The sequence below is a fragment of the Gorilla gorilla genome, chromosome 18 (genome assembly GCF_029281585.2).
Source record: "Gorilla gorilla gorilla isolate KB3781 chromosome 18, NHGRI_mGorGor1-v2.1_pri, whole genome shotgun sequence".
NCBI classification, from domain to species: domain Eukaryota; kingdom Metazoa; phylum Chordata; class Mammalia; order Primates; family Hominidae; genus Gorilla; species Gorilla gorilla.
In genome coordinates, this window is record NC_073242.2 from 101,134,468 (window position 1) to 101,150,239 (window position 15,772).

Consider the following 15,772-nt stretch of genomic DNA (forward strand, 5'->3'; position numbering starts at 1 on the left):
AGGGAACTTCTAGAATATGGTATGTGTGTGTCTCGACATCTCTAACACTGTCACGTTACTCTCTGGGGTGGTTTTACCAGTCACCTCTCACTGGCAGTGTGTGAGTGCTCAGGAAGATGCTTCTCCTCGCCTCTGGAAACACTCAGAATTACCTTTTTTTTAATGTGATGAGTGTAAAATGTTATTATTTAAGTTTGCATTTTTCTGACAGTAAAATTTAACCTATTTTCCTTTCCTTCCTTAAACACATATCAAAAGTAAAGAAAGGTAAAGAACTTTCCATAAAAAGAATGGCCTCGACAAATATGAGGACCTTTTCACTGAAAAATATTCTTAGGGCAAATCACTATTGAAATCAGTGGCTTCTCATTCTAGCACTGAGGTTACACACGCTTTTAAATCACGAATTGGCAAACTTTTTCTGTAAAAGGCTAAATAGTAAACATTTTAGGCTTTGTGGACCATATCACAGTCTCTCTTACTACTATTCAATTCTGCCGCTGTAGCACAAGAGCAAGAATGTATAAATAATATGCAAGCAAACCACTGTAGCTGCATTCCAGTACAACTTCATTTAGAAACATAGAAACTTGAATTTCATAGTAATTTTCACGTCACAAAATTCTTCTTTCTTTTTTTGAGATGGGGTCTCACAAGTCTCACCCAGTTCTCTCGTGAGAACATGCAATGGCACGGTCTCAGCTCACTGTAACCTCTGCCTTCCAGGCTCAAGTGATCCTCCCATCTCAGCCTCCTGAGTAGCTGGGACCACAGGTTTGCCACCATGCTGGCTAACTTTTGTATTTTTTGTAGAAATGGGGTTTCACCATGTTGCCCAGGCTAATCTCGAACTCCTGAGCTCAGGTGATCAGCCCACCTCAGCATCCCAAAGTCCTGGGATTACAGGCATGAGCCCCCATGATTGGCCCCAAAATTCTCCTTTTGACTTTTTTTTTTACCCAACCATTAGAAAAATGTAAAAACCATTCCGTATGGGCCATAAAAAAAGAGGTGGCAGGCCAGATGCAGTCCTGGGGTATAGTTTGCCAACCTGTTTTAGACTATTATTGATGCTCTGTTTTGAACATGCTTGCCCACCTCCCCACCACCACTATTCTGTGGAATGCCTCTTATTATGCTCAATTAGTAAAGCTCAAAGTATCCTGCCATGTCTTTTTATGCACACTGCAACCACTTAAGTATTGACAGCAAAGTGAAGAGATAAAGCTTTGCCTCAATGAGCCACAAACCCCATCCTGCAGAGTGGCTGAGGAACACCACAGGTGCCACTGTTCTCAGAAAGCACTGACAACAGCTCAAAGAGAAAAAACAAAAGGCTGCATAGAAAACTCACTGTTGGAACTGGCATAGAGGGTCCGAAGGGAAAAGCCACTGAGTGTTAGCTCCCTCAGCTGATTCCGCCCACAGTGCAGCTGTTCCAAGCTGCATAAGGAGCTAAGATCCAAGTCAGTCAGTCGGTTGTCCCGCAGATCCACGTGGGTGACGTGTTTATTTCCCTCCAGATTTTCAATAACCATGGTTTTCAAATGGTTCATCCTTAATACGCAGAAACAAGAAAATAATCATAAATAAGAGTCTATTAAATGTGCTTACCAGAATAAAAATAAAAAATAGGACAGGTATGATCCCTTTCTCTGTTTCCTTTTTTTTTTTCGAGACGGAGTTTCGCTGTGTTGCCCAGGCTGGAGTGCAATGGCATGATCTCGGTTCACTGCAACTTCTGCCTCCCAGGTTAAAGCGATTCTCCTGCCTCAGCCTCCCAAGTTGCTGGGATTAGAATCACCCCCACCATGCCAGGCTAATTTTTTGTATTTTTAGTAGAGATGGGGTTTCACCATGTTGGCCAGGCTTGAACTCCTAACCTCAGATGATCTGCCTGCCTCGGCCTCCCAAAGTGCTGGGATTACAGGCGTGAGCCACCGTGCCCAGCCCCCTTTCTCTGTTTCCTAAACAATTTAAGAATTTCACTACTCGCCTCGTTTTGCAAGGTACTATATAAATAATTACAGTTGATGAATAACTCAAGGTACAGCTAAGTTAGACAACCCAAATTGGCAAATACATATACAAATTAATAAAGAGAAGGAAAAAAGAGGCCATATCTACGAAGAGTTAAACACTTATATCCAAATACCTAATGATGTCAGATGGGCACTAAGTAGGACAAAGGAACAGGAAGATGAACACAACCTTTTGAGTCAGTGAGTAGCAAAGCAGTCACAACAGTACCATGTCCAGAGTATAAGGATGGAGCCATACTTCTTCCTGTTGCTATGCCTGCTCTATCTCTAGAGCTAAGGTTCAAACATAAAATTAATTAATAGACAAGGAAATAATCTGCATATATATATATATATATGGAAGAGTTCAAAGGCAAATTATAGAAAATGATCTCTGGGTTTTTTCTACACAAGTATATGATTTAATTTATGCAGGTCTGTTCTCACTTTCCTGTATTTCTATAAATCTCTCTCTTAAGTCTCCAGTGTGGTTAAAAAAAACAAAAAACAAAAAAAACTCTCTTACTGTCTTTACAAGCTACATCAATGGCTTACTGTAAATAACAGAACATCCAGTAGGTGTCTTTTTACCAGCTTCCTTTAGGAAAATATTAAGACTAGAAAATAAAACTCTCATAAAAAGTTCTTAGTAATGAAACCCTTAACATTTTAATTGTAATACAATGGGTATCAAGAAGAAACCCAATGACTCAACAGAAAAATGGTCATTTATGGAAATCTACAAACTACTAATATACATATAAAAAGATGTTCAACCTCACTGCTATGTAAATAAACGTTGATTAAAACAATGAAATACTTTTTTCAACCTACTAGACTGATGATAAATAAAAAGAAATGCTAAAATCCAATACTGACAAAGATATGAGAAAATGGGAATTCTCATAAAATGGTGGAGGGGTCGGGCACACTGGCTCACACCTGTAATCCCAACACTTTAGGAGGCCAAGGCAGGAGGATTACTTGAGCCAGGGAGTTCAAGACCAGCCTGGGCAACACAGCAAGACCCCATCTCTATAAAAAAATTTTAAAATAAAAAATATACACTGATGGGAGGGTAAGTGAGAACAATCTTTGTCAAAGGCAATTTGATAGTCTCTATCACATGGTACAACTACCTGATCCTTAATCTCTCTGCTACTGAGTGATAAGTAAAGTCTTACTATACCTTTGAAAACATGTATTTCTACACTATACAAAAAACCTAAAGTTATGGGCCAGGTGTGGTGGCTGTAATCCCAGCACTTTGGGAGGCTGAGGTGGGTGGACTACTCGAGTCCAGGAGTTCGAGACCAGCCTGCACAACATGGTGAAACCTCATCTCTACTAAAAGTAGAAAAAAATTAGCCAGGCCTCGTGGTGCGCACCTGAAGTCCCAACTACTCGGGAGGCTGAGGTGGGAGAATCGCCTGAGAACGGGAGGTCAAGACTGCAGTGGGCCGAGATCGTGCCACTGTATGCTAGCTTGCGTGACAAAGTGAGACCTTGTCTCAAAACAACAACAAAATTTTAAAAACCCTAATGTTTTAAACAAATCTTCATAAACAGAAGACATAAAGGTCCACCAGAGTCAATTTAAAGGAAGCTGTGGTAAAGAATAACCTTACCTTAAATCCACATGCTTGATATGGTTCATCCTATTTAGCACCCCTAAGTTCAGGACTTCCAGGCAATTTCCTGCCATAACCACTCTATCTAACATAGTTAGTTTCTCATAAACCTCAGGAATTTGACTAAAGTTGTTGAAGGAAATTCCCAAGGAGGAAAGCTGTTGTAGATTTCCCAATTCTTCAGGTAAAGTAGTCAGAAAGTTGCCATCAAGACAGAGGGTTTGAAGACTATAGGAAGAAAACAAAACAAGTCTACTTTATGAAAGGTTTCACTGGAATGCATAGAATCAGAGTTAGGGATTCTGATTTATGTCACTAATTTATTATCAATCCCAAAATACTAAAGTGTCCTAACTCTCCATCTATGCAGACTTAATAGATGATTTACACACAACTTAAACAAATGGTCCCTCCAACATTAAAAGAGTTAAGACCGCTGCTGTTGAAGCTGAGGGATCAGTCACTGCTATGGGCAGGTATATCTCTGAGGTCAAAAACTGCTGCTGACTAGAATCCTAAGTAGTACATGATATAGTTCACTGCAAGAGTTCAAGATACTACCTTCATTCCAAACCCCAGGCAAGTTCCTTATTCTGCAAGGGAAAAGAGGAATCTAGTAAAAGTTACTTACTTTAGCAGATTGCCAATTTGACTTGGTAGGTCATGAAATCCATTACAGGAAAGGTTGAGCTCAGTCAGGGTAGAGATCTCGCATAACAATATAGGAAACAACCCAAGTTTATTATGGGACAAGTTCAGGCCCTTCAGTTGAGAAAATCTAAAGAGCAAAGCCAAAAATGGGTATTGCATTTCAATACATCTATTACTGTATCTTTACAAGGGACATCAATGGCCTTTGATATCTATTTTAAATGTCTATAATAGAATTTATTCCAAAAATACTTATTGAGCACTCGCTGCATATCAAACACTGAGTGGGGACAGAGGACACCAAGATGACTAATGCACAGTCCATGTGATGAAGGAAACCACGTCTAGCATTACAGGAGCTCTCTTTTCTCCTTAAAAAGGAAGACAATCTTGGCGGGTGCAGTGGCTTATACCTTTCATCCCAGCACTTTGGGAGGCTGAGGCAGGTGGATCATGAGGTTAGGAGATCGAGACCATTCTGGCTAACACGGTGAAACCCCGTCTCTACTAAAAAACAGAAAAAATTAGCCGGGCGTGGTGGCAGACACCTGTAGTCCCAGCTACTTGGGAGGCTGAGGGAGGAGAATGGCATCAACCTGGGAGGCGGAGCTTGCAGTGAGCCGAGACTGCGCCACTGCACTCCAGCCTGGGCCACAGAGTGAGACTCTGTCTCAAAAAAAAAAAAAAAAAAAAAAAAGGTAGACAATCTTGAAGAACAGCTCTTGCTGGTACAATTCTTTTGTATTTCTTCATACTTGATATGCTTGAAATGTTTTTCCATTATTAAATTTCTACATGTAATATACAAAATCCTTGCAAGAATTAATCAACTCAAAGACAGAGCAATAGCTAACAAATATGTAGATCAAATCCCATTTATAAGCAACTTCTACTTTCATACTGAAATTATGTTGGCTAAAATGTCATATAAAATGAATAAACCAGTTAGAGCTTGAAAATACAAATGTGACAGCATTTTACCATTATGTGACCTGATACACAACACAAAATAATTTTGTGCTTCTATTTTGTTCATGGAAGTAAAAGTATCTATATTGTCTTACCCAGAGATAGCATTGTTATAAAATGGATCTCCTGGGTTTCTTCTTGATATCCACTGTATTATAATTAAGATGTTAAAGGTTTCATTACTAAGAACTTTTTATGAGAGACTCTGGTAATTCCACTGGGGAGTAGGATACTTTGTTATTATACAAGTGCAAGATGGTGAGGCTGAGATGTTCTCCATGATGATGATCTATCACCTGCTTCTAGATTTGAATCCCTGGTACCTCACTGCAACGCTTCTCTTCCAAATTTTCAACTTCTGATTTCCAGATGACCTAACCTTGATTACTGATTATTCCTTAGGCTTGGTGCTTTAAATTCAGAATTTATGATACAGCCCTCAAACTGGACTAATTCTTTTTCATAGCAACTCACAAAGAAATGCTAGAAACCAACTTCCTTAAAATTATTGCTTGTTTTCATTTTTACATGCCAATATTACTAAAATAACTACCTCGTTACTAAACAGAGGCTTATACTTGAAACACTTTCTAAAACAATTATCAGATGAGATTAAAAAAACAACATTTTCTGGACATTAGAATTATTAGCTATTAAGGAAGTACGTAAAATATGTCATTTTAATGTATATTATCTTTTTAGTCACCATCTAATTTAAATCACTTTGAATGCTTTAATTTCCAATTTCTCCCTTCTCCTCCAGAAGCCCAGAAAACTACTTACAACACATATTTATTCACTGCGTCCATTTTTAAGTGGAAGAGTGAGGTGGGATGAGTGGAGTGTGGGAATGGGGTATATATTTTAATAAAGGACATGGAATAACAAGTAGGTCATAGTACTGTAGGGCTAAAATGGTTCCTGTATTAGAACAGAGAAGCTTCACAGCTGACTAAACGCATAAGAGTTGGCAGTGGAAGGTACAAAGGGAAGATAGAGCCTTGTCTCTCAGAGTGAAATTCTTATAATTAGGCCTATCTCCTTTAAGTTATTGAAATTTTATACTTCTAATTCAAAAATTTCCCGTATACTAAATCTCTTGATGTAACTAACTTGGCAGCAGATCATACATCAGTGTCAATGATTCACATGAAAAGATTACCCAGATCAACAGAAGCTCACAGAACATTTACATCAATCTTCTGTTTTATGGGGGGAAAGGGCAGGTAGAAGAACTCTGTGAATAAACATTTTCACTTCCTCTTCAAAACGGAGGGGAAATTTTAGAATATACATACAATGGTAGCAGGTAGAAGCCATAAGATACTGATTATGAGTTGGTTTTAACAGGTTAGTCTGGAAACCCATTCTCCACATACTTGTAGAGTGTATCGAGGCCTCCGGGTCTTTCTAACTGCATGAAGTTGTGTCGCAAGTTGAGGTAGGTAATATCTTGACTATAGAAGAGATGCTCAGGAACCTCCTCGAGGCTGTAACACGAGAGATCCACGGTACTGATTCGCTGGGACACCACCTGAATAATGTCAAAGAGAAGAGCCTTCTGAGCTAGTACTGGATGTCTATCACCCAGCAAAGAATGGAATGGCATTTACACAAAAAGACACTAATTAAAAAGATAGGAAAAAAAAAGGCAATAAGATCCAATTATTCATTTATAAATACCAGTTAATTTTTACTTTTTCCTAAAACCATAAGCTGCTTGAAAAACAAGGGTATAAATTATAAAGTCTCTATAAGTACAAGGTTAAAAAAAAACACATATCATTAAAGATGGAAAGTTAACACTTCATGCAAGAAGTAATCTTTTTTGTTTGTTTTGTTTTTGGGTTTTTTTTTTTTTTTTTTTTTTTTGAGACAGAGTCTTGCTCTGTCAGCCAGGCTGGAGTGCAGTGGCACGATCTCAGCTTACTGCATCCTCCGTCTCCTGGGCTCAAGCAATTCTCCTGTGCCACCACGCCAGGCTAATTTTTGTATTTTTAGTAGAGACGGGGTTTCACCATGTTGGCCAGGCTGGTTTCGAACTCCTGACCTCAGGTAATCCACCCACCTCAACCTCCCAAAGTGCTGGGATTACAGGCGTGAGTCACAGCACCCGGTCGCAAGAAGTTATCTTAAGATGATTCGAAATAAATGGAAAAAACTTTAAGAGGCAGTGTGACATGAAAAGACATGGCCTTCTGTAGCCACACTAGCTCTGCTACTTATCAGCAGTTTCTTCATCTGTTTTGAGGATAAAAGTAAATAACCAAGCACACAGCACACTGCTAAACATGCAAAAGACACTCAAAAAAATATTAACTTCTCTTTAAAAGGGCAGAAGAATGGAATAGGTACTTAAAACTGGGACTAGTTTTATTTAGAGCAGATTTTATAGCCAACACAATATAACTGTAAAATAGTCAATAAAATCAAAACAAGCTTGATAGTTCTATAATAGTATGCTAATATAATACGGGTTATAAAAATTGATCTAAAAAAAGAAACAATATATCACTAGAAAAGTCATTCATGGCTAGGCGTGGTGGCTCACACCATAATCCAGCACTTTGGGAAGCCAAGGCGGGCGGATCACCTGAGGTCAGGAGTTGGAGACCAGCCTGGCCAACATGGTGAAACCCTGTCTCTACTAAAAATACAAAGATTAGCTGGGCGTGATGGCGCACACCTGTAATCCCAGCTACTCCAGAGGCTGAGGCAGGAGAACTGCTTGAACCCAGGAGACAAAGGTTGTAGTGAGCCAAGACTGTACCACTGCACTCCAGCCTGGGTGACAGTGAGACTCTCTCCAAAAAAAAAAAGAAAAAGAAAAGTCATTCATGTTTTGATGGCATGTCCTTATACTATAACAATCTCTTATACAAAATCCTGCAAAGATGGCTAGAAGAAAAAGAGAATTTGGAAATCACAATACACTTTATTGCTTTTCAAAGGCTAAAGTGCAGAAATTATGTTGAAAGACTAATTATCCTTGGCATATAGGAATAATGGTTTGTGGCAGCATTAGAGGTCACTGTCCCATCCATAACTGCACATTTGAAGTCGTTCACCAAGGCTGTTCTGAACATATGCAGACCAAGAAGCACTGGGACCCAAGTTATGGAATGAATCCATCTATCACTGACTATTACGGTTGAGGGAAGGTCATTTAAATCTCATTGTATCTCAATTCCTTCAAAGGTCAAATCTCTTTGTGTCTTAATTCCTTCTAAGGCCCTAACTCCCACAGACAGTACAGAGGAAAATGCACCTGCAAACATTTTTGACAGCATTTTGTACTATGCATATATAGATAAGTTAAAGACCTGGTGGAACTCCATGATTTTACTCATTATATACTCAGAAAAGGCCTAGAAAGGAAATTAAAAATTATAATTTGCTATCTTGGGAATAAGTTCAGTTTCTTTTCTTGTCTTTTGTTTTTTTTTTTCAGACGGACTTTTGCTCTTGTTGCCCAGGCTGGAGTGCAATGGAATGATCTTGGCTCACTGCAATCTCCGCCTCCTGGGTTCAAGCGATTCTCCTGCAGCTCAGCCTCCCGAGTAGCTGGGATTACAGGCATGTGCCACTACACCCCGCTAATTTTGTATTTTTAGTAGAGACGGGGTTTCTCCATGTTGGTCAGGCTGGTCTGAAACTCCCGACCTCAGGTGATCCACCTGCCCCAGCCTCCCAAAGTGCTGGGATTACATGCATGAGCCACTGCACCCGGCCATCAGTTTCAAAATACATTTCTCTTGGGGTACTCTTTTTTTTTTTTTTTTTTTTTTGAGATAGAGTCTTGCTCTGTCATCAGGCTGGAGTGCAGTGGCGCGACGTTGGCTCACTGCAACCTCTACCTCCCGGATTCAAGCGATTCGCCTGTCTCAGCCTTCTGAGTAGCTGGGACTACATGTGCGCGCCACCACACCCAGCTAATTTTTTGTATTTTAGTAGAGACAGGGTTTCACCATGTTGGTCAGACTGGTCTCGAACTCCCAACCTCAGGTGATCCATCCGCCTCGGCCTCCCAAATTGCTGGGATTACAGACGTGAGCCACCACGCCCGGCCTAGGGTTCTCTATTCTTATCTCCACATCAGAACATCCTACCACTTTTCACCTTGGATGCTTGCCGTTGCCATCGCTGGTACTCGGCCAAAGTCTCGAAGCTGACATGATAGGTCTGAGCTTGGGCTCCTGCTGAGCTGAAAGCAAGGGAGTATTGCCGTCGCTTCACTTCTTCTATCTGAAGAAGAGGAGGGGAGAAAACCAGAACCACTAAAAAAAAAAAATCCTAAGTCAAAAAGCAAAAGGCAATCACAAGACGAACAACTGAATTTTTAAAAATAGTTATTTTTTATTTTTTCTCTCTCCCTCCTTGTCCCCCTCCATCTGCCAATGGGTCACACATGAACACACCCAAGGAGTACACAATGATCCCAACACATTAGCTGTGCTTTTGCTCTATCACCAGCAGCTGGGTAGCACCTCTTGTCCTCAGGACTTGCGGGTCAGGAAGCAGGATACCAGTCCACTATGTCCCCCTTACTGCACGGAACTCTTAACAAGTCCTCTTCACTCCAATTCAAATCTCTTTTACTAGGCTTGAGAAAAGAGGCAAAAACCTCCCCCATTCCTATTGGAGTGGTGGCAGGAATTCACAGCACAAAAATAGCTCCTTAAAGAAATTCTCGGCCAGGCGTGGTGGCTCACGCCTGTAATCCCAGCACTTTGGGAGGCCGAGGCGGGCGGATCACGAGGTCAGGAGTTCGAGGCGAGCCTGATCAACATAGTGAAACCCTGTCTCTACTAAAAATACAAAAAATTAGCCGGGTGTGGTCACGGGCTCCTGTAATCCCAGCTACTTGGGAGGCTGAGGCAGGAGAATCGCTTGAACCCAGGGGGCGGAGGTTGCAGCAAGCTAAGATCGCGTCACTGCACACCAGTCCGGGCAACAGTGCGAGACTCCGTCTCAAACAAAAAAAGAAATTCTCCCCCAAATTCCAACAACTCAACCTATATAGCTTTGATGAGGAAGCAGTCTTTTTATAGTCATGGAACCACTTACATCTTTTTGTCTGGTATCTCACTTTGTTACGTCACAGCTTGGCAAATCAGATGGAAACTTACATTAGGTTTCTGTGCCAACTGAAGATTGAACCAAGCGGCAGAAACAAAATACTTCCAGAAAAGAGAATCATATTAAAAAGATTCATTAAAATTAAATAATTTTCACAATATTAAATTGTGATACAACATAACCATTTTTCATTAGTAACAAATCATTGCAACTGAATGAGTCTGTGTCAAAATAAAGAATATTATTGAAATGAAGAATAGATACTGATTGTTTTAGCATAATCTTTTAAATATTTTATTTTGGAATGCTTGACATTGAAAAGTACAGAGAATCATATAATGTCAAACACTGAGACAGATCTGTAAATCTCTCACTGTAAGTTAATTTGTCAACTTCCCTGAGTAATTATTTTAATTTCTGTATTACAGATGTTGAAATTATATTGTTACATATATATAACTTTGGAATTATTAAATATTCATGGTAAAAATGTTCCTTTTATCATTTTGTAATGAGTCTCTTTATCCCTACTAATGCTTTTTGTATTAAAGTCCTTTTGGCCCAGCTACTTGGGAGGCTGAGGCACGAGAACTGCTTGAATCCAGGAGGTGGAGGCTGCAGTGAGCTGAGATCGTGCCACTGCACTCCAGCCCGGGTGACAGAGCGAGACTCTGTCTCAAACACACACACAAAAAAGTCCTTTTGGGGATCAGTCTTACTGAGGTATAACCTAAAATAAAATTCACTGGTCTTTGTTGTATTTTTTTGAGACAGGTCACTCTTCACCCAGGCTGGAGTACAATGGCGTGATCATGGCTCAATGCAGTCTCAACCTTACGGGTTCAAGTGATCCTCCCGCCTTAGCTTCCTGAGTAGCAAGGACTACAAGTGTCTGCCACTGTTCCTGGCTAATTTTTTATTTTTTTGTAGAGACAGAGTCCCATTTATGTTGCCCAGGCTGGTCTTGAACTCCTAGACTCAAACAATTCTCCTGCCTCAGCCTCCCAAAGTGCTAGGATTACAGGTGTGAGCCACTGTGCCATGCCTGGCCTTGATTTTTTTTTAATTCACTAAGTAACCAATTTCATGAGTTTTTATAAATGAATAAATACAGTGTGCAACCCCGTGGCCCCCAAACTTTCCTCTGTGCTCCTTTACAGTCAGCCCCCTCCCCACCATGCCCTGGCAATCATTGATCTGTTTTCTATCACAATTTTTTGCCTTTTTCAGAATTTCATATAAATTGAATAATTCAATAAATAGACTTTTGTATCTGGCTTCTTTCACTCAGAATTATGCTGTTAAGATTTATCCTTGTTCTTGTATCAGCAGTTCTTTCCCTTTTTTTTTTTTTCGCTTAGCAGTATTTCCTGGTATAGATATATCACATTTGTTTATCAATTCACAAGTCAGTGAACATTTGTTTCTAGTTTTTAGCCATTATGAATAAAGCTGCTATGAACATTCATGTACAAGTCTTTTAAAGAACATATGTTCATTTCTTTTGGATAAAAACTAGAAACAGAATTGCTGGGTTATTCGAAAAGCACACGTTTAATTTTACAAAAAATGAATAACTGTTTTGCAAAGTAACTTCATTCCTACCATGATGTATGAATGTTCCAGTTGCTCCGCATCTTTGCCAAACTTGTTATTCATCAGTCTTTTAATTTCAGCCATTCTAGCGGTGTGCAGTATCTCACTATTATTTTTATTTGCATTTCCCTAATGACTGAGGTTGAAGATCTTTTCATGTGTTTGTTACCTGTATATCTGCTTTGGTGACAGGTCTCTTCAAATCTTTGGCCCAGTTTTTTACTGGGTTTGTCTTTTCGTTACTTAGTTGCAAAAGTTCCTTATATATTCTGAATACAAGTCCTTTGTTGCACATAAACTTTCATATAAATGTCTCATATGCTATTAATATAACCACACCAATTTTCTTTTGATTGCTATTTGATGAGTATATATTCTTTCATCATTTCACCTTCAACCTTCTAAGAGTAAGTTTTAATTATGTCTCTTATGAACAGCAAATAGTATTTAAAATAACATCTGACTATCACAATCATTATGATTACTGATACATTCGGATTTATTACTATCACTATAATTTGTGAAAATTTAATATGCTATTTTGCTCCTTTTTCTCAATTCTTCTTGCCTTATTTTAGCGTTACAAAGTCTTCTATATTCTCTTTTCCTCCTCTAATTTTAGTGGCTATTGTTAAATTTTCCTAATAAATTTTAAGATTATTTGATGTCTCTATCCTCTTATCCCGAGTATATCACATTTTACTTAATAAACACATTGCCACATCTAAACACTCATTTTGTCTTCACTTCTAGAAAATGTTCAGCTATTATTTTTTCAGATATTATTTCTCTTTTCTCTTCCTCTCTCTTCTCTAGAACTCCTATTAGATGTATACCAGAGCCTTTCTGAAGGGTTCTTTTATAGTTTTTATCTGTGAAATTCTTCAGTACATCAGTTAATTACATTCAGCTACTAAACAGTGGCTTAAAAAAAAATAGAGGAGTCAGTCCAGGACTAGCCTAACAGCTCCATAGGCCAGCAAGGACCCAGGCTCCTTCTTCCTCAAACGCTACACTGGACATATGCTTGCCAACTCATAGTCATCGTATGACTGCTCCACCTCTGACAATGAGGAACTGGCAAAGGGTCAAGCCATCCCTTTATGACCTTTAAAGGTCAAGCTCTTTAAAAGTCTATCCCATTTTAAAGAGCTTTTCCAAAAGTCCTTCCAGGAAACTTCTGTGTACATCTCAGTAGCTACAAGAGGGTTCCGCTGGAAGATTTAGTTTTTGATCCTGGGCATATTGCTACCCTGAACAAAATTCTATTAGCAAACAGAAGACACAAAATTACTCTTCATCAATTCTCTTTATCTGATCTAGAGTTTAACCACTTAAGTTTTAAATTTTAGTAACTGTATTTTTATTTCCAATATTCTACTTGGCTCTTTCATAGGCAGATATTCTTATTTCTGAATTTGTTTTCCATTTTTGTTCTTCCATTCTCTCTTAGAAAATTCTAAACACATTTATTTTCAAGATATTTGCTCATTTATTTCCATTTCAATCTGAAGTGAGTTTATCTTCTGATGGTTGAGTTTGTGGAAATCCTCCCTAGTATTAAATTTCTCTGTGGGGTTTTGTTTTGTTTTGTTTTGTTTTTTATGTATGTGTGTGAGAGGGAGTTTACATTTCAGGTTCATTTGAATGGTAGGTTCATTTTCTCTCTCACCCTATCTGCTGCTTCCTCTCCACCAATCCCCAACCTTGTCCTCATTCACTCTTTCCCTCTCAAGCAACTCTACTTACTTTCACTTTGTCCTTCAGCCCCTAAGACCTCATACTGACAGTGGTGGGTTCCTGCCCCATGGTTGATACTGGAGTTACAAACAATCATTCATTAAACTAGTAGGGATTTCATTCATTTCCTGGTCAAAGGCCATGTAACTGGATTCTCCCACCTCTTTAGGACCACAGCTAGAAATAAGCCTTGGTTTCAGTCAGTGCTTAATGGCAGTTATTGTTTTAGCTTTCTTGCAGAAACAAAAGATGCCAATCAGCCTGACATTAGGCCGTAAGACTAACCCAGGACCCCCATTATGAGCAGAAAACTATTACTAAATACTTATAAGAGCCAAACTCCGAGGCTGCCACAACCTTTCAGACCCAGAGCCCAGGAGGCCCACAGACCTTCTGATCATTTTATGTTTCTATTCTGTATTTCTAAGCTCAGCTAGGTCTTTTCGTATTTTTATTTATTATTATTTTTTTTAAGAGACAGGGACTCACTCTGTCACATAAGGCTAGGATACGGTAGCACGATCACAGCTCACAGCAACTCGAACTGCTGGGCTCAAGCCATCCTCCTCCCACCTCAACCTCCCAAGCAGTTGAGACTTCAGGCGCCACACCACTACACCTGGCTTTTTTTTTTTTTTTTTTTTTTTTGAGACGAAGTCTTGCTCTGTCTCCCAGGCTGGGGTGCAATGGCATGATCTTGGCTCACTACAACCTCCGCCTCCCAGGTTCAAGCGATTCTCCTGCCTCAGCCTCCCAAGTAGCTGGGATTACAGGCGCCCACCACCACGCCCAGTTAATTTTTTAAAATTATTTTTAGTAGAGACGGGGTTTCACTATGTTGGCCAGGCTGGTTTTGAACTCCTGACCTCAAGTGATCCGCCCACCTAGGCCTCCCAAAGTGCTAGGATTACAGGCACAAGCCACCGCGCCCGGCCAAGACAGGGTCTTGCTAATGTTGCTCAGGCTGGTTTCAAACTCCTGGCCTCAAGTGATCCTCCCACCTCAGCCTCCTGAGTAGCTGGGATTACAGGCACAAGCTATCACACCCAGCTTATTTATCTTTTTCATACATGTATTCTATCAATATTGCTGTGTATTTGGATCAGAATGGATGCCTGATCCAAAGTGTGAATTCATGAGGTAATTTTGTCTGGAAGTCTTCCAGACAAACTCAGATTGGTTTATGACAGTCAAGATTCAAAACAGAGTAAAATCATGTATAGATAGCTTCCTAAAAATATTAACATATCTGTTTATGGTCATTTGTCATTCATTCTGTTTGACTAACAAGTGAACTCCTTTCCTGGGATGGAGACTCCTCTAGGACAGATGGAAGAAATGGCATGGCTCCCTGGCTGCTGGATCACACCTTATGACTACCTCAGACTCTGAATTTTAATTTAATTGGGGGGAAAAAAAACCCAGAAAGAATCTATTTGGTGATGGATGCTGGCAGCTACTTCTAATTTCCAAAGGCAGCTTCTAATGGTAGCATCCACTGTCTACTTTGGCTATTGTGAGCCCCAGAATCTAATGCCTAGCAGCGGAGGTGGGGATATCTTGAACAGATAGTTCTGCAACAGGATTTGGGGCATAATAGCCTCTGAACCTCTGAAACAGTCTCTGATATAATCTTTAATAATGCCCATACTGGCTTCTTTGAAAAGATATGAACAAAAGCTATGAAAAGCATTATGTGATATTTTCTTAATTAAGATGATCAAATGAAAAATAATTCATCTTTGTGAGTCTTACCTTTCCACCAACCAGAGGCAAAATGTGCATCTTTCCAGTTTGACAATCTTTCACTGAGGAAACGATAAGGCAGGTACCACAGAGGACAACTAGGCGCTCAGCCCACTTATGCAGCTGGGTCTTTCCCTTGCGTACATTATAGATGCCAGACAATAGGATTCGATCCAAATGATCCATGTGGCATGGTTTTTCTGAAAAGTAAACAATACTTCAGAATCCACCATTAAAGTAGTGTAAGAATACAGAAATGGAAAAAGAAAGCATTGTGTGTCAACATTCAACAACCTTATTTATAGATATAAGTAACCAAGCAATATAGTTAAGACAAAA

The 15,772-nt window shown here is 39.6% G+C and overlaps 1 protein-coding gene across 5 annotated transcripts in view; it reads right to left on the reverse strand.

Moving 5' to 3' along the window:
* Positions 1-15,772, reverse strand: part of PHLPP2 (PH domain and leucine rich repeat protein phosphatase 2) — a 79,017-nt gene that overhangs the window by 30,518 nt on the left and 32,727 nt on the right. For 2 of the 5 annotated variants that reach the window (XM_031002879.3, XM_055366426.2), the window contains 6 exons: positions 15,443-15,633; positions 9,392-9,517; positions 6,652-6,806; positions 4,284-4,430; positions 3,650-3,880; positions 1,355-1,557 (listed from right to left, as the gene is read on the reverse strand). In XM_031002879.3, the coding sequence (XP_030858739.1) occupies positions 1,355-1,557; positions 3,650-3,880; positions 4,284-4,430; positions 6,652-6,806; positions 9,392-9,517; positions 15,443-15,633 (1,053 nt within the window). The remainder of the gene's footprint in view (positions 1-1,354; positions 1,558-3,649; positions 3,881-4,283; positions 4,431-6,651; positions 6,807-9,391; positions 9,518-15,442; positions 15,634-15,772) is intronic. The other 3 variants (XM_055366425.2, XM_031002880.3, XM_031002881.3) reach the window with 3 other exon arrangements.